The 27682-nt window shown below is 36.2% G+C and overlaps 1 protein-coding gene and 1 pseudogene across 3 annotated transcripts; both read left to right on the forward strand.

The window, feature by feature from the left end:
- On the forward strand, positions 1–12411 carry LOC143668163 (all-trans-retinol dehydrogenase [NAD(+)] ADH1B-like; annotated as a pseudogene). Its single transcript, XR_013168351.1, has 8 exons — positions 1–135; positions 1877–1978; positions 2589–2728; positions 4511–4598; positions 4696–4915; positions 5277–5537; positions 9988–10144; positions 12398–12411. The product of XR_013168351.1 is annotated as an all-trans-retinol dehydrogenase [NAD(+)] ADH1B-like (transcript).
- On the forward strand, positions 11031–27682 carry LOC143668134 (alcohol dehydrogenase E chain-like). 2 transcript variants are annotated; one of them, XM_077142746.1, is made up of 9 exons: positions 11031–11148; positions 18834–18935; positions 19548–19686; positions 21420–21507; positions 21607–21826; positions 22184–22444; positions 25007–25142; positions 25748–25886; positions 27508–27682. In XM_077142746.1, exons 3-9 carry the CDS (start codon positions 19548–19550, stop codon positions 27530–27532), a joined length of 1008 nt encoding a protein of 335 aa, XP_076998861.1. In that variant the 5' UTR covers positions 11031–11148; positions 18834–18935; the 3' UTR covers positions 27533–27682. The 2 variants fall into 2 exon arrangements, with proteins under 2 accessions (XP_076998861.1, XP_076998860.1); XM_077142745.1 differs by lacking the exon at positions 11031–11148 and adding an exon at positions 15687–15908.

Raw genomic sequence — 27682 nt, forward strand, 5'->3', positions numbered from 1 at the left:
AATTGGGCATTACACAAGCAAACAAAATACCTGACAGCATCTGCTTTGTGTCCCTGATCAAGGAGGAAGTCCACAAGAATTCACCAGTCCCCTGTCTGCAGAGAAGACAGAAACATCATGAGCACAGCAGGAAAAGTAAGCAAATAAACTTTATTGTTAAGTATTTTGTCTGTTATATAATAAATACAAATTTATTGTACTTATTGCATAGTAAAAGCATTGAATTTGAAACAAATAATTTAACCTTCATATATACAAAAATATATAGTAAAATAAAATATACAATTTTTCTAAAAATTTTATTTTTATACCTATGTATATTTGCCATAATATATATCATGTGTATTTACTGTTCTCTCCTTTTGTTAAATAAAATATGGCTCAGTAGTTAAGATATAGTTTAAACATATCAATGGCTAACTTAGAAACCTAAATCAGAAATGTTTTTGTTTTTGTTTTTTAATACATGGGCAGGCACTGGGAATCGAACCCGGGTCCTCTGGCATTCCAGGCAAGCGTTCTTGCTGGCTGCGCCACCGTGGCCCACCCCAGAAATGTTTTAATCAAGCAATTATGGGATATTAAAAAAAAAGAATTTAAATGTGTTATACGGTAATGAAAACATAACAATGGATGCATCTTTTTTCTTTAGACAGCCAGATTTAAGACTTTGGGAAAACTACTCAATCAAGTTTAGCCTCAATATTTCCATTTGTAGAATCAGGCCAGGATTCGAGAGTTGCCCCCAGTAGCATCCCAGTAAAGTTTAAAAATCTAGCATGGAAAGCCCCAGGAACAGGACACAGTGTGCCTATCAATCATATACAACAACATTCAGGACCCATTACCATCAATGTACATTTTCCAAGAACTCTCATATTTATTGTGTCATTGGAAGGATTTAAAAAATAAATAATGGAAATGAATTTCAATATAATTTATTTTATCATAATTATACGTATGTTGTTTTACTATTGAAAAGGCACTAAATATATACAAATTTGCCACCTTGAAAGCAGGTTTTAAAGGCTTTCTCAAACCTTGAAAATATATTTTATCTCTTAATTTGAAGAACATCTGTGGTTAAGCTATTTGCAATAGCAAATCAAAAAAACAAGCACAGATTTCCTAATTTTAAATTATATGTGTATTCATGTGGGAATGTTTGTTTTTGCATTTACCAGTCTCCAGTTTAACTTGTCAATTTTGGTCCAAATGTATTCTGAAAGAAGTGGTTACTCATAAATCACACAAGAAAACAGTTTTGGAAAGACTATGCTCCAAATGAGTAACACAAACAGAAACATACAGAAGTGGTGGGGAAGGAAAATAAATCAAAGATAGAAGCAGGCAGGGAAACAGTGAGACAAAGAAAATATTCCCAAACAGAAGACAAATTGTACTTGTTATCATAAATTCAGATGCTTTTGGCTTAAACAAACAAACAAAAAAAGCAACAAGAGTGCAACAGGTTTTACATGAATAATAGAAAATCTTTCTGTGAATTACAGTGACACAGATCTTCATGTATAAGCCAACAGTTGTGGGTCAACAAACCATTAGAGGCTAGCATTAGAATATATCAAGAATAAATATCCATGGAAAAAAGACGATATGTAAAAATGACCTAGAAAAAGTATGCGCAAATGTATCTTAATGTCTCATTATGACTAATTCTCCTATTATTTCCCTATGTTATGCTTTACATGCTTAAAAATTATTTTTATTATTTTCCTACCCAGAACTTGCCCGTTTCAATACAGCAATTGTTTGCACTATACAGGCAGCTAACTGTTGCAAAGCAAAGACAGAAAGACAAAATCCCTGACTTCAAGATGGGGAGAAAACAAGCATTATATTCTGTTTGATATTCCAGGTAATAAAATGCAAAGCAGCTGTGCTTTGGGAGATAAAGAAACCCTTTTCCATTGAGGAGGTGGAGGTCGCACCCCCAAAGGCCTATGAAGCTCACATCAAGGTAAAACCATTTCCTACATTTATTTAATTTAGGTTTATTAAAACCAAAGAATATGAAAAAGTGGAAATACATTAAATCCATTAAAAGGAAGTTTTTTGTGAATTATAGTAATCAGTGCAATGGAATTACATTGGTTGTCAAGAAAAGATATAAATGGCATATTTCATTAAATATTTTAAAGCAATCAAAGTAACCCTAGAAAAAAATAAGGACCAAACCTAAGAAATATAAAAAAGAATGTATGTGTTTATAGAGGAATACAGTACAAAAGGATATATATCAAGATTTCAAAGTCAATCAGCAGCTGATTGAATATAAAGGTCTATTTTCTTGATATCAGTTTAAATTTCTACTGCATTATTGTATATTGTAGAAGTCATACAGATTACAGAAATGTTTATCTTGTAGATTACTCCAGATTGTCTAATGCAGGAAAGGAAAGTATAAGATGATCTTAGACTGAAAATCTGAATTTTTAATTTGTTAAAAGTATGAGTGGGCTAAATTCTTTAAAACTGTTTAGAAGCCCCCTTTAGGGAATGGGAAACTTTAAGACTATCCTGGGGACATAAATTTTTCTGAATGTAATTATTTTCCCTTTCCCTCACAGATGGTGGCCACAGGAATCTGTCGCTCAGATGACCATGTGGTTAATGGGAATCTTTCTACACCACTTCCTGGGGTCTTAGGCCATGAGGGAGCCGGCATCGTGGAGAGCATTGGCGAGGGGGGTGACTGCAGTCAAACCAGGTACAGGATTCACTCAGGGATGTGTCTGCATTCAGTCCTCCCAAGGTCAAGCAGCCTGGAGGAGGAAACTGAGGCAGTGAGACATGAAAGACCTGCACAGGTCCCAGCAGCAACCAATGGTGGAACTGGAACTAGACAGGGGTGTCCTTGTTTCCTCTCTCCCTGCCTGACTTCCTTCACGTGTCCAGACAGGTCCCCAGGACAGACCTCATGATTCTCCCCTTCAGCAGTGACTCCTGGAGCCCCTCCTGGATGTCAAGCACCAGGTTAGATCCTGGGACACTGGAAGACCAAGGAGACAGAGCGACTGCCATCCTGGGGGGGTTCATATTCTAATGCTATTTTAGAGCTCCGGAGCACCATCTTCCTTCAGGTCCCAAAACAGAACCAGAAATGGGGCAACAGAAAAGCTGTAGGAGTTGAGGAACAATGATATGTCTATGTCCCAAGACACTGGACTAGTATATGGAAATTGTGATTCACTGAGTTCAGAGGGTGGCACTGTGCAGCTATGGCTGAATCTACATGAAAACTTTTATGTCCTGTAGTGGAACCTGTTCACATTTTCCTCTTCCTATGTAGCCTCTCTTCTTGAACATGGAGCAAATGAAACAGACCAGATGGAGGAGATCTAACAGAAAGCATCCTGCCCGAAGAGTGTCTATTTCATTACCTTTAATCATTGATTAAAATGTCTGCTTATGAGCTATTGACTAAATATTTCATTTTTGGTATTTAATTTACCATAATTATATTGTATTATCTATCCTAATTTTATTAATATAGATCAATAGTTTAGAGGTGAAGGGTAAATGCAACAGAAAATGTCCATGCTATCATTTCTGGCTAAATGTTATCTATTAGACATAATTGTCAAATCATTTTTTGATCATAAGGAATAGGCAGTTTGGTGGATTAAAAATAAAAATGATGTTTAATTCTAAAAAATTCTTTTTAGGCAGTGGATACACTCTCTCCTTCTGAAATATGTATCAAAATGACCTGTGAAGACAAAAAAATAAGTTGTTTGGAATGAGATTGAACTTTTAGCATTTCCATTTTACAAAAATCTAAATAACAAAATGACAGCCTCGCTTTATACCTCAACTCCCTCCACCACCACCCAGGGTACAAATAGATCATTCCAAACTTCAAAACCTCCTAAATCCAGTTCGCTGATACGTCTATTCTACAAGGTAGTGCCTGACTTGGGAAGGATTGCAGTATTCATAGAGTTTCTTGAATTCCAATTGTTTGAAAAATTCTTGTTAGCTTTCCAAGAAAAGAACTAAATTAAAAATAAATATTTACTTCAAAAAAAGAAAAGGAAGGATTTTGGATATCATATTTATGAAAACACTCAATGTTATTGCAATCAAACTCTTACAAAATATCCCCATAATGTCAGTCTACTTACATCTAAAATTTATGCTAAAGCTTACATTGAGAATAATTAAGATTTAATTAACTAAGATTAAATGAGAGTAAGTATATAAAGCCCTAGTAGAAATCTGGACATAGTAAATGATACTTATCCATAAGTAGAAATAATACAAATTCATGTTGTTTGCCACATTTGCATTTCTTCTTTGGGAATCCTCAAGCCAAAATAAAACCAAACTGATAAACATTGCTGACAGTGACACGGTGGTGTTTGTACTCTATGTCTTGGGAGATTTTTACAAAACTTTTGACTCTGATATATATATATACCAAAGCTTGTTCTTGTTCTAATAATTCTTGGATAGAAATTTAAAAAGCATTTGTTTTATCCTCTTCCAGGCAATAAAGTCATTCCATTGTTTAAACCCCAGTGTGGAAAATGTGCTGTTTGTAAACACCCGGAAGCCAACAACTGTGTGTAATTGGGGTAGGTTTCTGATACATTGCAGATGGAGCCAAAGTGTTTGTACAACAGGTGAGCTCCTGCCTCATGCCCTTCTGTTTCTCTCTGCTACACTGACCAGTCTGACCAACCCTCCGGGGACCATGCAGGATGGCACCACCAGGTTCTCCTTCAAAGGGAAGCCCATCCACCACTTCGCCCACACCAGCACCTTCTCTGAGTACACAGTGGTAGATGAGATCTCAGTGGTCAAGATCGATGCAGCAGCACCGTTGGAGAAAGTCTGCCTCATTGGCTGTGGATTTCCTACTGGCTATGGGTCTGCAGTTAAAGTTGCCAAAGTAAGAATGACCACATGTGATAACTCCACATCTACTCCAACTGTCAGAAACACTTTTTTCACAGGAAATCTTGGATCATTCCTCTAAATTGTGACAGCTTTCCCCCTGCTACTGTTATAGTATCCATATATCCTTTAGAAGTTGGCATGTGATTTTAGGAAGAATATGGTCCCAGAAGGAATTGAAAGCATATCCTAAAAAAAAAGTCACCTGCCTGTCAAAGAACAAGCTGTTGATATTTAGGAGAGTTGGGCATAAGAGTACAAGTAATTCTGATAGCATTCAATAGCAGCACCTTACCCAGTTTAGACGTTTCCTAACAGCATTTCTTATTTCATTTTTGTCCTCTCTAAAAATTCAGGTCACCCCAGGTTCCACCTGTGCTGTGTTTGGCCTTGGAGGAGTCGGGTTGTCTGTCGTCATTGGCTGTAAGGCAGCTGGAGCAGCCAGGATCATTGCGGTGGATATCAACAAGGACAAATTTGCAAAGGCCAAAGAGGTGGGGGCCACTGAGTGCATCAACCCTCAGGACTTCCAGAAACGCATCCATGAGGTGCTGAAGGAAATGACTGGAGGTGGTGTGGACTTTTCATTTGAAGTCATTGGTCGGATCGACACCGTGGTATGTACCACGACATGCTCTGATTCATGATTTTTTAATTAAGGGAATGGTTTAAACAGCAGAATATTAATATTTTGTATTAGTTCTATTTTGAATTATTAATTGCAATATTCTATCACTTGTTTTTTACTGATGATTATTTTATCCATTATTATTGATAATAGTCTTTCATTCTATCAGCTAAGGAAAAATGTCTCAAACCAAAGTTGCCCATTGGAGGTTGTTTTATATTAAACCATTATAAATGTATTTTATTAACTTCAGTAAAAAAAACTCAAAATGAAGGAAATAGAAACAATAAACATTCTTTTCTCCAAGAAAATTGCATTTTCCCCATATTCTTGAAAATGTGTTAATAATTTGAATATGTCTGTGAATTAAGATTTCTCTTCACATGTCCTATTTGATGAAAAGTAATAATGATCACTTTTAGACCAAAAAAATCATTAGCCAAACATGCCCTAAATAATGTCACACTTTTAATGGCTGCTGGGTAGCCACATAACATGCAGCACTTGGTACTTAATAGTCACCGAACCTCTATATGTAGTGTTGAAACTATAAAAGATTGACAGATTTTCCTGCCAAACAAATTTAAGGCATACATGTTTCACAGCTTTATATGCATAAAATAGCATTACATACAATTACATTCATGAAAATTCTTAGCATACTGCCACCTGGCTAGTAGTAAAGCACTCAATAAATGTTAGCTGGTCTTATTATTTTAAGATACGGTATCCAATCTTGAAGTGTTTTCAACATCTTTAGAATGTCCATGATATTATTTCCATAAAATAGTATATGAAATTATATATAAATATCATGAATTGTGGTGGATAACATATCTCTAGCTCCATTCCACCTGACCAGAATTCTCTAGAACCTAATGAAAAAGTTCCCAGATCAATCAATTCTCATTGTTTACATTACCCAATAAATTCAAGCAGCATTAGTCCTATGGAGCAACACCCTGAGAGTAATGATCTTTACAGTCTTGATCTAGGAAACTATGCTTAGACAACTGAAGTTCCAAGGGAATCCAACATTTTGCAAGATGGCAGTTTTACCTCATAGGTTCATATTATATTTCTCCCATGTACTCACATGGACTGGATTGCTATTTTATTTGATGATATCAAATATCTGATAACTACTTGTTCTATGAATAGCTGGCCTTTCAAATGATATGCCAAAATAGAGGATTAATAAGTGTATATTCCTGGGGAATCCTAACCAATTTTCTTAGTGGAGAATTTGTTCAAATACCTTAACCGAGGGCAAGTCTTGTGGACTATCTTTTAATTTTCAAAATAACAGGTGAAGTTTAAAGTAAAACCAACGTACATTTTGGGAGATATACAACATTTATAACATGCCCAATTTAGAGATGATTAATAAAATAGGAATCCATTAAAAAATGTGCATGCAGTGGACTAGAGACTAACTTTATTGATGTAACTAACACTAAATCTTTTTCACCATCTCAATACTTGATCTAAGTATAAGGTTAAAAGTGACTCTAAATATATAAATGAAAAATGATAAACCACCTCATAGATGGCCTAAGGTTCATTTGATAGTGAAACATTACCCACTTGCGGGGAGCCTCATAGATGGCCTAAGGTTCATTTGATAGTGAAACATTACCCACTTGCGGGGAGCCAACTTTATCTATAATGTTGTAATAATGACTGCCTCTTTAATACTTTACAAGACAAGTTATGCATACACAAACACATCCTTTAATTCTCTCATCTAAAAATATTTTCTGCCCATTCCCTAATGCCACAGCACTTACAGAGACACAAAGAAGCAAACCACAAAATTTATACCCTTCACTACACATAACCTAGGCTGATATTATGTGAATTCTTAGAGTGTATTATGAGTGGGAACTATCAGAGGCCCTATTTTACAATGCTGAATATTAATATCATTCCAGATGGAGGCCCTGTCATGCTGTCACGAGTCATACGGCACAAGTGTCATTGTAGGGGTGCCTCCAGATTCCCAAAACCTCACTGTGAGCCCTATGCAGCTGTTGACTGGACGCACCTGGAAAGGGGCAATTTTGGGGGGTATGTTGTTAGATTTAAGGGGGTGAATTCTTATTGACCACAGGATTTGTTCCATTTTACAAATAACAAGGCCAGGTTTTGGATAGCAATGTGGTCAATAGTCCTCATGTATCTTTAGGCTACAAATCCACTAGTGATAGAGTGAATGCAGCCTGAAGCTCCCAAGGCACACGTTCTAATCACGAATAAACTAATAGGACATATACCAAAACCTCGTTGGAAAATGGTGAGCAGATAAAGGCACCGAAGTACTCAGCAGGACCCAGGAAATCCATAGCTCAAAGGTTCCTGTCTTCACTCTTTGCCCAAATTTAGATAACTCTTAAATTGATCACCTGAATTTGGGCATAATCATCTTAGTACAATCTCTGCATAAAACAGTTGATAGTGAAGAGCAATAGTTTATTAGAGGGTAAACAACACACAAATAATTCAATTTTCTGCAGAAAGGTATTGAAGTACTTTATCTCCTACTAACCCCAGTAAAAGCAGTCTGTGGAATGCAGCTCACTCTATACTATTTGATTTTAATTATCTTTAAAACATTCCTTCTCCAATTCTCCTGCTTATTGCTGCCTGAATCTACCAATGATTTCTTCTTCTTTCTAGGCTTTAAGAGTAAAGATTCTGTCCCCAGACTTGTGGCTGATTTTATGGCCAACAAATTTCCACTGAATCCATTAATAACCCAAGTTTTACCTTTCGAAAAAATCAATGAAGGATTTGATCTGCTTCGCTCTGGAAAGAAGTAGATTATTTTTCCCTCTCTCTTTATGGGGTGGGTTAGGCTTGCAGATAAAATTTTATTTTCTCAGAGATTTGACATATCTATGGGATGATAGAAGGATAAGAAAAACAGTGAAACAGAGTGCTTGGTTTTTTCTTAAGTTCATCTGCATGTAGAACATTTTACATCTTATTATGAAAAGCCAAGAATAGGTACTTTCATTTCAGTTCTACCAAAGCCAAATTTTGTGGTTTGTCACAAATATAAAAGATCAGAGCAGTTCAGCCTCTTGACAGTAGAACACTTACCCTTGAAAGGAAAGAGGGTCAAAGCCACACAGTCGTCATCAGACCATGGAGCCCGTGCAGCCTCTGCCTGGCCCCTAATACAGGCTGAGCACTGATGGTTGGGAATTTATATTATAATCAGGATGTCCCAAATGTTTCACTATAGGTGTAAGTGAAGCAGCACTGGGAATGTTTCCTATACGTATCATCATAGTTCTTCCTAAAAGACACTATTACTGCTAATTTCATTTTTCACTATTCAAAGTATGTTCACAAATCAAGTTATTAGAGTTAGGGTTCAAAATACTACTTAAAAAATGTTTAGGAATATAAGCCAATACTGTTTTCAACCTCCAACATGTAACTCTTACCGTCACTCAAAAAGATGAATTTTGTCACCTGCATTGATATGAGGCACAACCAGTAATAGGTCATTTTATTTAAACCCAACCCTCTAGCTCAACAGTCCATGCTTTTTCTGCAACCTCACTCCTCCTATGAGGGTTTCAATTTAAATAGCATATCTTAGGTAGCCACATGCATATAATGTTATGTTAGATATTGCATCTGACAAAAAAATAGGACTATGTACAAATATATTCTTGAAAAAGCTAAAAAGCTAACATCCACATATCACTAGTTACTGTACAAAGGATCTTATCTGCATTACCTCTTGTGTTTTTTAAGGAATGCTGATATCTGTTCTCAATTTCACTATTTAAGAAAGGAGAAAATGAGAATCAAACAGGACTAACAATTAAGGGGGGGCAAGAATTCAGAGTTAGAACTGTTTCATTGCAAAGCCAATTTATTTTCTATTATACTGCACTGACTCACAAGACCTCATATATGCATACATACATATGCATATATTGACATACAGATGTATGTATGTGAGGGGATATATATATGGGTGTACATATGACACAATAGTTAGCAAATCTTAGTCATTGCTCCATGGTGGGCATATTTGTTAGTTTAAGGTTTAAATGCATGAAAAGTATCCACAAGGTTCATGGCAGAAAGCAAGAATTAATTATAACTTATTACCCATTGTTGGTTTCAGGCACTCAGAAATTAAAAAGATGACTTTTTAAGATGCTAATATAGAATGAAGTTTAGAGGAATGCACATTATGAGATGATGTGTGAGCTTAAATTTGAAGAAAACAGGAGAGAACAATTAAAAGATGAACTTCCTTTTTACTTGTTTGAGCTAAATGCGTTAGGATGGGAGCAGAGTGGCTAGAAACACAGTCAGGCTTCCACTGAGACATAAAATCCTCCTTGGACTCTCAAATGGAAGCCACCAAGTGCTGATGTTAAAATAATTAACATATTTTCTTTTTATTTCAGTATCCGGACTGTCCTGACATTCTGAGGCCTTCACTTGCACCTACCTTCTGGCTGCCCCAGGCTCTCCTCATCTTGAACACCAGACCAATACCATTAGTGACCCTGCCCATCATAGATGTCATCAATAAATGCATTCCAAAAGAAAACAGAAATTGTTGTGAAAATATGATTTTCTGGAGTTTTAAATATAAATATTTTCTTAGAGAACCTTCAGGTTTACACAAAAACTTGCACAGGAAATACTTTCCATGTACTCATTCTCCTCCACCCATGTGGGCAATTTCTCATATTATTGGCATTTTACATTAGAGTGATAGATTTGTAAAAATACATTACCCGATATTGATTATTATTATTATCATTATTGACATAAGTCCATGGGTTACTTTAGTTTCTCTCTTTGTGTTTCACAGTTCTGTGGGTTTTTATAAATGCACAGTTTCATGTTCCACCATTATAGTAGCATGCAGAATAGTTTCACTGCCCTAAAAATGCCCTGTGCTCTGTGAAATCACTTCTGTAGCATGTCTGAAAGGCATGTGAGTCAGATGAAATGGCAAACATTACCTGTGTAATTGAGATCAGTAAACCCTTCTTCTTGATCATTTTATATGGGTTGTCTTTACCATTGAGCAAAAATTTTTCTTGTGACTTTATACCCTTTTTTGTATTTCTTGCTTCCCTTAATAATTGAAGCCCACTGGAGGGAACTCTCATTATCTCTGCCCTCTACACACCCATGACAAGCTATTGTGCATGAAGCCATAGACTTCTTCTCTATTCCCACTACCTGTTTATTTCCATCCTGTCGTGGTCTGCTTCCTGTGTCAACTTGGCCAAGTGGTGGTACCTGTTTTTCTCCTTGGGCAAGTGCTGGCCTGTCTGTAGCAATGAGGACATTTCATAGAATTAGATCTCACAATCACTTCAGCTGCATCCTCAGCTGATTCCATTTGTAATCAGCCAAGGGGAGTGTCTTCTACAATGAATGATGCTCACTCTAATCACTGGAAGCCTTTTAAGGAGGATTCATAGGAGACAGACTCTCTCTTTCTGCTTCGGCTGGCAAGACTCTCCTGTGGAGTTCATCCAGACCCTCCATTGGAATCGTTGGCTTCACAGCCTGCCCTGCAGATTTTGGCTCTGTGTTCCTGCAGTCACGTGAGACACTTTTATAAATTTCATATTTGCAAGTGTTCCCTGTTGATTCTGTTTCTCTAGAGAACAATAACTAATACATTGAATATTATAAAATATTCAAGTCTAGGGTAAAAACTACAAGAGACCGTACAGATTCAGATGTATATAGAGAGAGGTTCTAGACATTCTAAATTCAGTAAAATTCTTAGTAATTCAAGGGAAACACCAATCATTTTCATAAAATAAAGGAAATTAGTTTTTATTGTTTCTATTGTTATCTTACAGAGAATATAGAATTTCCTTTGAAATAAAAACAGGTTTCTTGCTACATATGATATAGTGAGGTTCAGATATTAAAGAGAAAACTGAACTATTCCTAGAGCCATATTGAAACATTGGCAGTTTTTACTCATTGACATGCTTTACTGGTTAAATAGTCTTCTTGATTAGAATTGACGTAGAATTGAGGTATAAGGTAATTTAAAATGTAACAAGGTTGTTTGAAGTACAGAGATAGTAATGAAGCCAATGGGAACTCAGGATGTAAACTGGGATATTAAGAAATGGCACAATCATCCAAAACATAGATGTACATTTTTACAATATTATTTTCAATCTATTGGCTTCTATGTCTTAAATCATTTTCTACCCTGGAATTAGTTGAATAATATGAATATAGAAAAACTATGCTACCAGTTTGACATTGTTTTCCAGTTGCAGCTGAACATTTGTATTTTGAGCTTTATTTTTCAGGTGTTTTGAAAAGTAAAGTCATATATTTATTTCCAAATGCGTTATTTGTTAGCAAATCCACTAACTACTTGATATTATAGAGAAGATGCCATTATTACAGAAAATTATATTCTGTTTGCTGTATTACCTTCAGTGAGTCACTCACACATTCTGAGCCTGTTTTGTCTTTTATTTATAAAAATTACTCCACCAACCTTTTAAATATTTAGGAAGATTACAGAGATGATGCTCATGGAAGTGTTGTGTAAATGCAAGGTGCCATGTGAATTTGGAAATAGTTTGATTATGATGTCAAAGACAATAATGGAAATATTGAGGGTCAAGAGAGTCTTAAGAATATCCCAGAAATAAGACATGGGACATTGCCTGCTGCTGGTTCTCTTAGATTTTTATATTGGTGGTGATATTGTGGGATAGAGCAAAAAGAGAGGGTGTTCAAAATGCATGTGACAGGACAGTGGGCATAAAATCCCTCTGGTTGCACAAAGGCTAGCCCTCTAACCCCCCTCCTTCCTAGATGAAGGGGAGTAGAGAAGTCGTGGGGAATAGGAGTGCAGCGTCAATGTTGACTTCATTCCCTCAAAATACCTGCACAGAATCTGCACAGTGATATCACAAACATCAAGAACATCCAGATGTTGCTCACTAACTCACCTACAAAGATAACCACAAGAGAAAACTATCTAGTGTCCTTTTCCAAGCTCGTTCTTTGAGGTATGTAGCCTGTCAACAAATAACTCAGTAGTGTTATGATGACTGAAAGATCAGAATATCACCAGATAATACTTACCGAATTAGGATGTTTTGGAACACCCACTAACCAAGCAAGCAGTAATTTGCAGTGTTTTTGGAAGCATCCAATTGTCTTGAGGGATATAGCTACAATTTCAAAGCAAAAAATTCAGTTTATTCTAAATTAAAATAATAAATACTTCCTAGGTGACATCATCTTACAAAGTGGGTGGGAGGGAGATGTTGAGAAGACCCTTCAGAACTAAGTATTTCTGAAGTCAAGTTATTGAGAACTAGATATCAAGGAAAAGCTAGAATGAAAGAAATTCCTCTATCAGTGGAAGGAAATATGATGGCATTTGGTTTCATCTCTCCAAAATCTTCAAACAATAATGAGTAGCAGATTTTTATTGTAGTAGCATATTAGATGTAAGGAGAGTTGACATGTTTTGGAAAACTGTACTTGGAAAGTCAAGGAGTGGCTTCAGTGACAAGGACACTAATGAAGCTTGTTTGCAGCTGTTATCACCCCAGAAAAGGCCATGTTCTTTTAATCTATTCCCTTGGGTGCAGACCTATTGTGGGTCAGACCTTTTGGTTAGGTTATTTCAACTGAGATGTGCCCAAGGTAGGTGTTAACCATTTTACTAGAGTCCTTTATGAGGATAAAATAAAAACTCAGAGAGAAACACCTAGAGAATTTTGGATAGAACTTAGAGAGAAAAGCACCAGAGATGCTAAGAGAGGACAGAAGCTCAGCGAGAAGGCCCCTGGAATAAGAGGCTGAAAACAACAGCAAGACCTGGGAATAAAACACCAGCAGACGCTGGTCATGTGCCTTGTTACCTAACAGAGGAAAGACAGATGTCAGCAGCCTGTCTTCAGTGAAGTCATCCTGTTGATGCCTTAATTTGGACATTTTCATGGCCTTAGAACTGTAAATTTGTAAGCTATTAAATCTCCATTATAAAAACCAACCCATTTCTGGTATATTGCACTCCTGCAGCTTGAGCACCAAAACAGACACTATTGATAAACATTCATCTTTTAAAAGTGATAATAGGGGCACTTATCTCATATAGGTATAAATGAGTTGTTAAATGTAAAGCAATTGCAAAGGTACGGAACAATAGTAAAAGTGATAATGATGATGATAAGGAAGATGATGATTAGTGGAAGGTGATAGACTCTGGAGTTAGGCCTCTGGAAATTCTGGCTCCTCCTTTAGCTATGCTATGTTACTTTGAGAAATTTAGGGAAACTCACTAAGCCTCAGTGTTTTCATTTATAAAATGTGCATGGTGATAATATCTATCTCATCAATTAATTCTATGAATTCAAGTAAATGATACAATGTTGGATACCATTTCTTGTCTTCCTGCTAAATGCTGAGAAAACGTGTACTAATTTGTCCCATGAACTAGAAAATGAATGAAACAAACATGGCCCTGTAAGACACTTCAGCCTCTCTAAACAGCCTGGAATGATTCTCCAATTTTGAGATCATTATGATTAGATAGGGATCCCTTGGTAAATGCAGTATAAATGCAACATTATAAAGTCCTTACCTTAATCATATCTACAAAATCCCTTTTATTCTGTTAGGTGGTAAATTCAGTTTCCATGGGATCGGATGCAGACACTTCTGGAGATGATGAAGGGCCTTGAAGTACAGACCAAAGACTTGGAATTTTCTACATTCCTCAAATGTTTTCTAACTAGTAGTGCCCTGAAATCCTAGGACCTCTCTTGCAGCTCTGCTGGGGAAGGGCTTGCCAGCCCTGGCATGACTCTCAAGAACTGCATCATAAAACCTTGCTCACAGAGCTGTGAACTAATCATAAAATTTTCCCTGGCAATTCTAGAGAAATATGTCCTTTATGTTATAGTTTTGTTGAAATAGATACATCTAAATGAATAGAAATATGTCCTATAGGTTACAGGACTTCCAGTGCAGATTAAAGAAAAATCAAAGTCATATTCCCTGGAAACTCTACGACATTGTAGTTACAATAAATCAAAGGAAACGGAAATGCCATAGTAAGGATTTTCCCCTAATTTCCAAGATAAGTTAAATCTAGTTCAAATTCTTGCTCCTCTACAAAAACTCTTTTTCAGACTCAGATTCTTTTATTCTGGGCACAACACCACATGGACCCTTCTTGCTCCCAAAGCACAGTCTTATACCTCACATGCAGTAATTCCTACACAGGCTGACATAGAAAAAGGCTTGGTTGCTCACCTGTCTCATTTGCCCATAGATTGTGTCCTTTCATGAATAATAATTGTAGCCTACATTTATGGACAGTTTTCCATTCTGTTGGGATCCATGAAAAGTGCTTTATATCGATTTTCTCATTTATTCACCAAACAGTCCTGTGAGGTAGGTACTATTATTCATCCTCATTTTAGAGAAAAGGAAACTAAGACAAAGAACATTTAAATACTGTGTCCACATTTATACAGCTAGGAAGTGATTGGGTAGCCTGGACCCAAAAGCCATGAACTTAGCCCCTTCCCAATATTGACTCTTTATTTGGGTAGACAGAGAGTCTCTTACTCACCTTTGCCATGCCCATACTACCTAGATTACTGCCAGGCATAGGGAGGTTCCCAGTCACGGTTGACTGGTATTGAGTGAAGCAGAAATGCCAGGCACAGTGAGCAACTTGCTGCAACCTTTTGGATGCCCGGACTCTCTGCTCTGCAGAGGAAGGTTCTGAATCAAACACCTTTTTCAAGTTGGTAGCTCTCTCAGCCCTGCCTTATCTGCCCTGCTTCTTCACTCCCAGTATCTTGCTGCAACAAATAGATTATAAGTTGGAGTTTAGTGCAGATAAAGGGAAAAGAGAACTAGTTTTTTGAGAAAGAGGAAGGAAAAACAGGAAAATGAGAGTGATTAAACTTTATGTGCAGGGGGTGCATGAGTAATTCAGTAATTAAAATGCTTGCCTTTCATGCAGGAGATTGGGTTCAATTCCGGGACTATGCACCGCCCCCCCCCCCCCCGCAAAAAAAAAAAAAATAGTAGTGCAAGGAAATGTTTAACCTAACATAAAGATGTTATCTGAATTTGACATTCACAAAGTCCGGTTTTGAATACTGGCTCAGCATCCTTCCCTAACTAATTCAACATGGACTGAGAAGAAACTGGAGCTGTGCCTTAAAGACTGGAGATCACATGGGTTGAAGTGACTTACTAAAGCAACAAAATATCTGGCAATATATCTGCTTAGTCCATAAGAATTCACCAAGCCTGAAGAGAAGACAGAAAGAACATGAGCACAGCAGGAAAAGTAAGCAAATAGCAACAACAAAACTTATTTTGGAGTTAATTTCTCTTATATATAATAATTAAATATAAAATATTATATTTATTGTATAAGAAGTAAAAGTGTACAGTCTTTAAGGAATGATTTAAATTTTCTATTTAAACTAAAAGGAACATATTATAAAACATAAAACTATGCTACCATATACAATGCTTTTAAACTACTTGGAAATAGGCTACTTTCAAATAACTTTATTAGATATATTGCATCTGTTTGTCTTCTTTCCTACCATTAAATTAGCACATACTAGTTACTGTGATAGTTTACCCAAGCAAATCATGAGTAAGTTATAAATTGAAATCTAAAAGTGTTTTAATTAGTAAATTATCTTTGTATTATAAAAACGTAATTTAAATGTACTAATCTGTGTAATCATATTCTCTTTATAAGCACAGGAATGTTCAGTCTGTCTGACAAAAGATTTATAAGAGTAATTTGATTCCCAGGAGTCTAAAAATATCCTCTGAAATTTAATACAAAGCCTCTTACAAAATGCACTTTGATTTCAAAGTATGAAAATCATCAAGGTTAAGCAGTCAACAGCTACACAAATTCTGATTATTAATGTTTCATTATTGCACATTTTTAAAAATCTTGTAGAACAATATCTTGTCAATACAAAGTTTCAGAAAATTAATGCTGATATAGTTCAAACTACTCATTAGAACTGGAAACAGAGATATTTGGTTCTGAGGCTCCTCGTTGTTCATTGTGTTGGCAAGTTAGAGAAATGCATGTGCTCATTCAATATAATCAATTAGTTTTTTAATTGCAAAAAGCCTGTGCAAGTCTTTCTGTTACATTTTATGTTAGGAGTGAATCACATTGTATAATATCCTGCTATAATAACCCAATTTAAAGTTTCTGAGGCTTCTACATGGATACTTTGTGACATGAGGAAAGCCTATTTCCATAAAATGGATAGACAATCCCATGAGTGGCCAATTGTCAATTTTCTTACTCCAATACAATGGAGTAAGAGAGTACCAATACAATTCCAGATGAATTGATACAATGGTACATTTCAAAATGAAAGATAGCAAGGAAAAGGAAAGATTAAATACAACAAATAGCAGCTTAAAAAGAAATAATAGGAAAGAGTTCCTAGAGCAAAAGAGTAAACTGATTGCTAATGAAAATGATAAATAAATATGTGATCAATCCTTCTGCCTATAATGCAACATCAATTACTTTTAGCTTTGTGATAAAACTTCATATGTTTACACTTCTGCATTTTTTACCTCAAATATTAAATAGGAATAATAATAATACCTACATCATAAAGTGATTGTGAAAGTTTAATGAATTAATATTCTAGAGCACATAGATTAATACCTGCTACATAGAAAGATCTCGATAAATATTAGCCAATACTGTTACTGGTGTTAATGATGTTATTTAATGTTCTGTGAAAGTACTTGGACACCATCAGCTGGGAAAAAGATAATGATGGATTTATCTTAATTCTCTGAACAGCGGTTTATGGTGTTTGGAAAAATTACTCAGTCAATTCAAGCCTCAATAGTTGCATCTTGAAAATAATACTAATAGTCCAATATAGGGATCTGGCAGCATCCTCGTCAGGGTTAAACATCAAGCATGAAAAGCCCCAGAACAGGTCACAATGTGCCGGTCTGTCATAGACACCAACAGTCAGGAACTACCACCATAAGTGTACATTTCCTAAGAATTTGCATACTAACTGCTGCATTGGCCATAAGAAAAAGCTTGAAAATTGGAAGTATTTGAAAAATAATCATGTTAATGAGTTTCAAAAGAATACATTTCAATCAAATTGTTTTTCTCCTATCTGCAGTTATCCCAATTTGCTATTTAAAAGCACTCTTAATTGTACACGCCACACTTTAGAGCAATGGAAAGATCTTAAATATATTCTCAAAGACTGCAACATTTGAACTCAAACACTGTTCAACTTTTATTTTGAAACACATCTCTGGTTTAGCTCTTGTAGCTAGAAATTCAAACACAAACACAGTTCTCTTATTTAAAAATGTATAGGTATACGTATGGAAGTGCATGGTTGTAATTTGGTGCAAATGTAATCTGGAAGGAATGCCTGACACACACATCTAAAAATTAAACAAGGCTGCAAAGCTAAGTGCCAAAAGAATGATGCAAACAAGAATGCACAGCAGTGGGTGTCAGTTTTTAGATGGTAGCTGACTGAGAAATCAGAGAACCTGAGTCCGAGTTTGAAATTTTATTGTCCTGGGGCGAGGTTCCCGGTCTGGGTGCTCAGGGTGCAGGCCCTGGAAGTTGTGACCCCCTAGGAGCGGCAGGGTTAGATATAGGCTAGCTAGTGGGGGGGTGCTGACGATGCCTACAGGGCCTCTTGTGGTAGGTGAGGTGTTTCGCACACTTTAGGGCCAGGGGCAGAACTAAGGGCCGTGTGCCGTGGGGGTCCTTTGTTTGTCAGGGCAGGTCCTGATTGACTGAGTTTGAACAGCTGTATGCCTGGATGTTCATGGGTTCTAGTTTGGGTGGGGGCCTTTCAGCCAGAGGCTACCGGGCCAGGCCTGACAGTTGTGACCCAGGACTCCATACACAAGCCAACAGTTGTGGATAAACCACAAATTTCAGGACAGAATTAGAAAGAAAGAATAAACTTATAGCATTATCTAGAATAATAGTCAACTTTATCTCAATGTCTTCTTATAGCTACGTCTGTTTCTTCTTTCTTTATTCTTTATAAGTTTATCTGTTTGTTTAATATTTTTATTCTTTTGCCAAAGAGAGATTCCTCTTTTCTGTACAGCAGCTTTTGTATAGACTTGAAACTACATGTTGGAATAAAAAGATGAAAAGACAAAATCCCTGGTTTGAAGGGGGAGGCAGGGATTAGAATCATCTTTTTGTTTGATTTTCCAGGTAATAAAATGCAAAGCTGCTGTGCTTTGGGAGCTAAAGAAATCCTTCTCCATTGAGGAAGTGGAGGTTGCACCCCCCAAAACTTATGAAGTTCGCATTAAGGTGAAACACTTTTTTCTGCTTCTATTTAATTGAGGTTTTATATAATTTTTAAAAATCAAAGAATATAAACATATGGAAACAACCAAAATCCATTAAGAGAAGCTCCATATATAAATCATGGTAATCCAGACAATGGGATTATATTGGTTGTTAAGTAAAGGTATCAGCAAAGTTCTTTGAAGTGGTTAAAGAGCAGGGAATGTATTTATTCCCCCAGCAAAATAAAGAGTTTGCCTTTCTTCAGAAAAAAAAACTGCAAAGTAAAATATATTAAGATAAAAATTAATTAGGATTTGATTATATAATATAAATGGTCATTTTCTAGGTGCTAATCTTAAATTTTTACTTCTGTAAAACGCATGCATTCCTGTACACTATAAATAAGATTTACATATTAAAGAGAAAATTTTTTCACACATTATTCTATATTTTTAAAGCAGGAAAGGGAATCAGTTGAGGGTCTATATTGAACAATATAAAGGACAAAAAATGTTTTATTTGGTCAGAGTGAGGAATCAGCAAAATCCTTGAAAATTCTTTAGAAACCCAAATTCAGAGAAGTAGTGGGTAATACATTTTTCTGAATGTAAATATTTTCCCTTTCCATCACAGATGGTGGCCACAGGAATCTGTCGTTCAGATGACCATGGGGTCACTGGGTCTCTTGTCACACCACTTCCTGTGATCTTAGGCCACGAGGGAGCCGGCATCGTGGAGAGCGTTGGTGAGGGGGTGACTGCATTCAAACCAGGTACAGGTTCACTCAGGGGATGTGTCTGCATTCAGCCTTCCAAAGGTCAAGTGGCCTGGAGGAGGAAACTAAGACCTTGAGACGTGTAAGACCTGCGCAGGTTCCAGCAGCAGCCAATGGTGGAGCTAGAACTAGACAGGGATGTCCTTGTTTCTCTCTCCCTGCCTGACTTCCTTCATGTGTCCAGGCAGGTCCCCAGGACAGACCTCATGATTCTCCCCTTCAGCAGTGACTCATGGAGCCCCTCCTGGATGTCAGGCCCCAGGTTAGATCCTGGGACACTGGAAGACCAAGGAGTCAGAGTGACTGCAGTCCTGGGGTTCACACTCTAATTAAAATTACTTTAGTATTCTTAAGCATTGTCTTCCTTCAGGTCCCAAAACAAAACAATAAATGGGACAAGGGAAAAACTATAGAAGTCAAGGAATAACAAAATGTCTACATCCCAAGACTCTGGGTTAATATATGGGAATCATGATTCACTGAGTTCACAGGATAGGCTGTGAAGCTAAGACTGCATCAACGTGATACCATTTATGTCCAGCAGTGGAACCTGGTCACTGATTCTTCCTCTTATGTGGCCTCCCTTCTTGAATGTAGAACAAATGAAACAGACCAGATAGAGGAGTTTTGGCAGAAAGAATGCTGCCCAAAGAGTGTCTATTTTATTACCTTTAACCATTGATAAAAATGCCTGATTATGAACTATTGACTAAATATTTCATTTTTAGTATTTAATATCTTAATTGTATTGTGTATTAATATTCACAAATATTTAGGTAAGGGGTGAATATGATGGAAAATATCCACACTATCCTTTCCACCTAAATGTTATCTAATAGATATAATGGTCCAATCATTATTTTGATCATAGGGAATAGGTAGCTTGATTGATTAAAAATAAAAATGGTGTTTTATTCTAAACACCAGTAGACATAATCTCTCCCTTTGAAATACATGTTAAAATGACCCGTGAAGAGAAGAAAATAAGTTATTTGTTTGAGGTTGAACTTTTATTTCCTTTTTACAAAAATAAAGTGATGCCTTTACTATATACCCCTGCTCCCTCCAACATAGGAGAAAACATAGATAATTCAAAAATTAAGTAACTGTATAATCCATTTCGGCCATATTTCTTATTCTACAAGAAAGTGCCTGACTTGGAAATGAATAGGATATTCAGAGAAATATCTTGAATTCCTCTTGTTTGACACATTCTTGTTAGTTTTCCAGGAAAAGAACCAAATTAAATGACCTTCAAAATAAAGATAAGGAAGAGATTTTGTAATCATATTTATGAAAACACTCAATATTATTGCACTTCAAGGATTACAAAATATCACATCTCCATTTTAATGGTTAGCTTGCAACTAAAATTTATATTAATGCTTACAGTGAGAATACTGAAGGTTTAATTAACTAAGATTATATGAAAAAAATGTGTAGAGACCCAGCAGAAATCTAGACATGATAAAAGATGATTATTCATAAAGTATAAACAATACAAATTCAGATTGTTTGCCACATTTGCATTTTTTCTTTGGGAATCCTCAGGCCAATATAAAACCAAACTGATAAGCTTTGTTGACAGTCAAGGATACAGTGGTGATTGCACACTATTTATTGGGAGATGCTTCCAAAACAAATAAGTTTAATATATACATCAAAACTGTAGGTTCTGGTTGCAACAATTAGGTAGAAATTTTTAAAGGATTTGTTTTATCCTTTTCCAGGTGATAAAGTCATCCCATTGTTTACACCCCAGTGTGGAAAATGTGCTGTTTGTAAACACCCAGAAGCCAATTTCTGCATGAAAAACGAGTAGGTTTCTGATAGTTTGCACATAGGGCCAATGCATTTGCACATCAGGTGAGCTCCTGCCTCATGCCCTTCTGTTTCTGTCTCTGTTTCACTGGCCAGTCTGACCAACCCTCGGGGGACCATGCAGGATGGTACCACCAGGTTCACCTGCAAAGGGAAGCCCATTTACCACTTCGTGCACACCAGCACCTTCTCTGAGTACACAGTGGTGGATGAGATCTCAGTGGTCAAGATCGATGCAGCAGCACCACTGGAGAAAGTCTGCCTCATTGGCTGTGGATTTCCTACTGGTTATGGGTCTGCAGTCAAAGTTGCCAAAGTAGGAATAACCAGATGCATTAACCCCACATATACTCAAGCTCTCAGAAACATTTTTCTCACAGGAATCTTAGATCATTCCTCTAAACTGTGCCAGCTTTCCCCGTTACCATATAGAATTTATATATACCTTAGAATTTGGGGTGTGATTAAAGATAGAATATGGCCCCAGAAGGAATTGCAAGCCTATCCTAAAAAACCAGTCACCTGCCTGTCAAAGAACAAGCTGTTGATATTTAGGAGAGTTGGGCATAAGAGTATAAGTAATTCTGATAGCATTCAATAGTGGCGTCTTATCCAGCTTAGATGTTTCCTAACAACACTTCTTATTCCATTTTTGTCCTCTCCAAAAACGCAGGTCACCCCAGGTTCCACCTGTGCTGTGTTTGGCCTTGGTGGAGTTGGATTGTCTGCCGTCATTGGCTGTAAGGCAGCTGGAGCAGCCAGGATCATTGGGGTGGATATCAACAAGGACAAATTTGCAAAGGCCAAAGAGCTGGGGGCCACTGAGTGCATCAACCCTCAGGACTTCCAGAAACCCATCCATGAGGTGCTGAAGGAAATGACTGGAGGTGGTGTGGACTTTTCGTTTGAAGTCATTGGACGGTTTGACACCATGGTATGTACCATGACATGCCCAGATTCATGCTTCTTTAATCAAGGGGATATTTTTAAATAGCAGAATATTAATATTTTTATAAGTACTATTTTTAAATAATGAATTGCAATTTTCTATCACTTGTTTCTTACTGATGATTATTTTATCCATTGTTATAAGGAATCCTTCATTCTATCAGCTAAGGAAAAATGTCTCAAGTCAAAGTTCCCGTTACAGGTTGTTTAATAATAAGGCATTATAAAGTTATTCTATTAACTTTGGTAAAAAATCTCAAAATGAAGGAAATATAAATAATAAATATTCTGCCCTCAAATTCAGAAAATTGGATTTTCCCCATATTCTTAAAAAAAATGTGTTAATTTTTAATATGTCTGTGAATTAAGATTTCTCTTTACATGTCATACTCTGACTAAAAATAATAATGATCACTTTTAGACCAAAAAATCATTCTATTAACCTAAATATGCCCTAAAGAAAGTTACACTTTTAATGTCTCACTAGATATCCCCATAACAGACAGCATGGTGCTTGGTGCTTAATAGTCAGCCAATTCTATGTCTGATATAAAAAACTATGACAGATTTTACTACCAAACAAATTTAAGTCAAACATATCTCAAAACATTTGTTCTGGTTTGCTAGTTGCTGGAATGCAATATACCAAAAACAGAATGGCTTTTATAAAGGGGAATTTAATAAGTTGCTAGTTTACAGTTCTAAGGCCAAGAAAATGTCCCAATTAAAACAAATCTATAGCAATGTCCAATCTAAAGCATCCAGGGAAAGATTCCTTGGTTCAAGAAGGCTGATGAAGTTCAGGGTTTCTCTCTCAAGTGGAAGGGCACATGGTAAACACAGTCAGTGTTTCTCTCATCTGGAAAGGCATCTGGTGAACACAGTCATGGTTTCTCTCTTGGCTGGAAGGGCACATGGCAAGCAAGGCATCATCTACTAATTTCTCTCCTGGCTTCTTGCTTCATGAAGCTCCCCGAGAGGCATTTTCCTACTTCATCTCCAAAGGTCACTGGTTTGTGGACCCTCTGCCTCATGGTGCTGCACCATTCTCCTCTCTCTCCGATTCTCCCATTCTCCAAAATGTTTCCTCTTTTTTAGGACTCCAATAAGCCAATCAAGACCCACCCAAATGGGTGGAGACATGTCGTTACCTAATCCAGCTTAACAACCACTCTTGACTAAATCACATCATCAAGGGAGATGATCTGATTACAGTTTCAAACATACAGTATTAAATAAAAATTATTCTACCTTTATGAAATGGGATTTTGATTAAAACATGACTTTTCTAGGGGGCATACATCCTTTTCAACCAGCACAGGATTACATGCAAAAAATAGCATTACTACAATTACATTCAAGAAAATTAGGTTACTGCCCACTGGCTAATAGTAAAGCACTCAATAAATGTTAGCTGGTTTTATTTTTTTCAGATACTATTACCAACCTTGAAGTGCTTTCAACATCTTTGGAGTTTCCATGATATCATTTTCATATAAATATAAATATCATGAATTGTGATGGATAACATCTCTAGCTCTATTGCACCTAACTAGAATTCTCTAAAACCTAAAGAAAGAGTCCTTGCATCAATCAATCCCCATTGTTTACATTACCCCATATATTCAAGCAATGTTATACATATAGAGTAGCATTCTGAGAGTAATGATTTTGCAGAACTAATCTAGTAAAATATGCCATAGACAACTGAAGTTCCAAGAGAATCCAACTTTTTGCAAGATGGCAGTTTTTCTCCTTAAATTCTTATTGTATTTCTTCCATATTCTCACATGGAAGAGATTGTCACTTTATTTAATGATGTCAAATGTACAAATTTTATGGATATTTGATCTTCCAACCCATACTCCAAACCCAAAAGATTAATAAGTATACATTACTGGGAAATCCTAAACAATTTTCTTACTAGAGAATGTATTCAGAACCTCAATGGAAGATAAGGCCATTACATTTCAAAATAATGGGTGAAATTTAAAGTAAAACCAACATACATTTTGAGAGATAAATGTAACATAATATGTCCAATTTAGAGATAGATACTAAAGTAAGAATCCATTAAAAGGAAGTAAATAAAGTAGACCAGAGACAAATTTTATTAACGTAATCAACATTACATTTTGTTCACTATCAAAATATTTGTTCTAAGTATGAAGCTAAAAGTAACTGCTAAATAAATAAATGAGAAATTATTAACTACCTCATAGATGGACTTAAGATTCACATGATGATAAAGTATTACCATTTGGGGGGGACCAACTTTATCTATGTCTATAATAATGTTTTCCTCTTTAATACTTTATAATAAAAATCTATGTACAAACAATACATCCTTTAATTCTCTCATCCAAAAATATTTTCTGCCCATTCCCTAATGCCACAGCAATTACAGACACACAAAGGAGAATAAAGAAGGAAAACACAAAATTTCTACTCACAATCTAAGTTGATTTTACATGAATTCTTAAGTGTATCATGAGTGGGAACTATCAAAGGACTTATTTTACAATGCTGAATATTAATTTCATTCCAGGTGGAAGCCCTGTCATGTTGTCACGAGTCATACGGCACAAGCGTCGTTGTAGGGGTGCCTCCAGGTTCCCAAAACCTCTCCATGAACCCTATGTTGCTGTTGACTGGACGCACCTGGAAAGGAGCAATTTTTGGGGGTATATAATTTGTTTTAAGGGGGTGGATTCTTATTGAGCAGGATTTGTTCCATTTTACAAATAATAAGGCCAGGGTTTGAAAAGCAATGTTGTAAAAGATCAGTTAAAAGTCCTAATACATCTGTAGGCTAAATATCTACTAGATTGAAAATGAATGCATACTGATGTTCCCAAGATTCACCATCTGATGTCCCAAACTAGCTGAGACGTATAGCAATACCTGTTCTGATACTGGTGACCCAATAAGGCACTGAAATACTCAGTAGTACCCAGGAAATCCATAGCAATAGTTTGTGATCACATTATTAACCCAAATTAGATAACCCTAAATTGACTCACTGAATTTGGGCATAATCATCTGAACTATAATTACTCTATAAGAGTGTTGGTAATGAAGGGTCCTAGTATACCAGGGGTAAACAAAAAAAAAATGCAATTTACTACACAAGGATATTTAGCACATTATCGCTTACCAACCCCAGTTATAGCAGTCTGTCCAATGCAGCTCATTTTATACATTTTGATTTTAATTATCATTGAAAGCTCTCTTCTCCAATTCTACTGATTGCTGCCTGAATCTACAAATGATGTCTTCTTCTTTCTAGGCTTTAAGAGTAAGGATTCTGTCCCCAAACTTGTGACTGAGGTCATGGCCAACAAGTTTCCCCTGGATTCATTAATAACCCATGTTTTACCTTTTGAAAAAATCAATGAAGGATTTGACCTACTTCGCTCTGGAAAGAGGTAGATTATTGTTTCCTTCTCTCTTTATGGGGTGGACTAGGTTTACAGAGAAAATTGTATTTGCTCAAAAATTTGACATATCTATAAGAAGTAGAAGGATGAGAATAAAAGTGGAGTGCTTGATTTTCCCTACCAGTTCATTTGCATGTAGAATATTTTACATCTAATTGTGAGGAACCAAGAAATGGTACTTCTCATTTCAATTCTGCTAAAGCCAATTTTTGTGGCTTCCACAAATATGTAAGATCAGAACAATTCAACCTTTTGACAGTAGGACACTCAGCCTTGAAAGAAAAAAGGATCAGAGTCACACAGTCATCATCAGACCATGGAGCCCTTGCAGCCTCTGCCTGGCCCCCAATACAGGCTGAGCATTAATGGATGGATATTTAGATTATAATCAGGACATCCCAAAATTTCTTTCTAGAAGTAAGCAGAGCTACATTGGGATTGTTTCCCATACAAATATTAGTAGTTCTTCCTAAAAGACACTGACTGTTACTGTTATTTCATTTTGTAGTATTCAAAGATATGTTCACAAATAAAAATTATTGGAAAGGGTTAGGATTCAAAATGCTATTTTTAAAAAATTGCTTAGAATATAAGAAACCATTTTCACCCTCTAACATGTGACTCTTGCTATCACCCAATAAGATGAATTTTGTCATCTGCCTTGATATGAGGCACAACTAGTAATAGGCAATTGTATTCAAACCCAACCTTCTAATTCAACAGTCCTTGCTTTTACTTTACCCTCACTCTTCCCATGAGGTTTTCAATTTAAATAATATATCTTAGGCAACATGGATGTAATATTATACTAGATACTATATCTGACAAAAATATGCAAGTATATTTTTGAGAAAGCTAAGAAGCTAATATCCACATATCCTTGGCTACTCTACAAAGGATCTTATCTGTATCACCTCATGTGCTTCCCAAGGAATACTGCTATTTTGTCTTAATTTCACTGTTTAAGAATGGAGATGAAACTCAGTCAGGGCATGCACTTAATAAGCACAGGAGCCAGAATTCAAAGGTAGATCTGTTTCTTAACAAAGCTGATTAATTTTCTATTACAGTACACTGACTCACAAGAGCTCATATATATGTACACACACTCATATACATATATATACACATATTTAAGTATCCAGTTGATCACAGTAGTCAACAAATTTCAGTCATTGTCCCATGGTGGGCATTTTTTGTTAGGTTGAGGTTTAAATGAGTTAATGCATGAAAAGTACCTACAAAGTTCATGGGAGTTAGCAAGAATTTACCCATAGTCATTATTCACTGTTGGTTTATATTCGTTAATTTGCAGGCACTCAGAATTTCAAAAGTTATTTTTTGAGATACTAATATAGAAAGAAGTTTATAGGGATGTATATCACAAGGTGATGTGTGAGCTTTAATTTGAAGAAAACATGAGAGAGAACAAGTAAAAGATGAGTTTCCCTTTTATTTGTTTGCACTAGAAAGTATAGGGATGGGAATGGAGTGGCTAGAAAAACAGCCAGGCTTCCACTGAGACAAAGAAATCCTCCGTAGACTCTCAAGAGGAAGAGATCAAATATCTGATGTTAAAATAATTAATGTATTTCCTTTTCTATTTCAGTATCCGTACCATACTGACATTTTGAGGCCATCACTTGCATCTATCTTCTGACTGCACCATGTCGTCATCAGCTGGAACACCTGACTAACACCAGTATTGACCCTACCCTTCAGAGAGCTTATCAATAAATAAACATGTGAGCGTTCCAAAAGAAACAGAAATTCTGTGAAACCTT

This window comes from Tamandua tetradactyla, chromosome 24 (assembly GCF_023851605.1).
Source record: "Tamandua tetradactyla isolate mTamTet1 chromosome 24, mTamTet1.pri, whole genome shotgun sequence".
NCBI classification, from domain to species: domain Eukaryota; kingdom Metazoa; phylum Chordata; class Mammalia; order Pilosa; family Myrmecophagidae; genus Tamandua; species Tamandua tetradactyla.

Excerpts from the sequence above, each read along its gene's own strand:
- LOC143668134 (XM_077142745.1), top strand. Across the intron at positions 22,445-25,006 it reads TTGGACGGTTTGACACCATG|GTGGAAGCCCTGTCATGTTG; the intron begins GTATGTACCATG and ends ATTTCATTCCAG. Across the intron at positions 25,143-25,747 it reads GAAAGGAGCAATTTTTGGGG|GCTTTAAGAGTAAGGATTCT; the intron begins GTATATAATTTG and ends TCTTCTTTCTAG.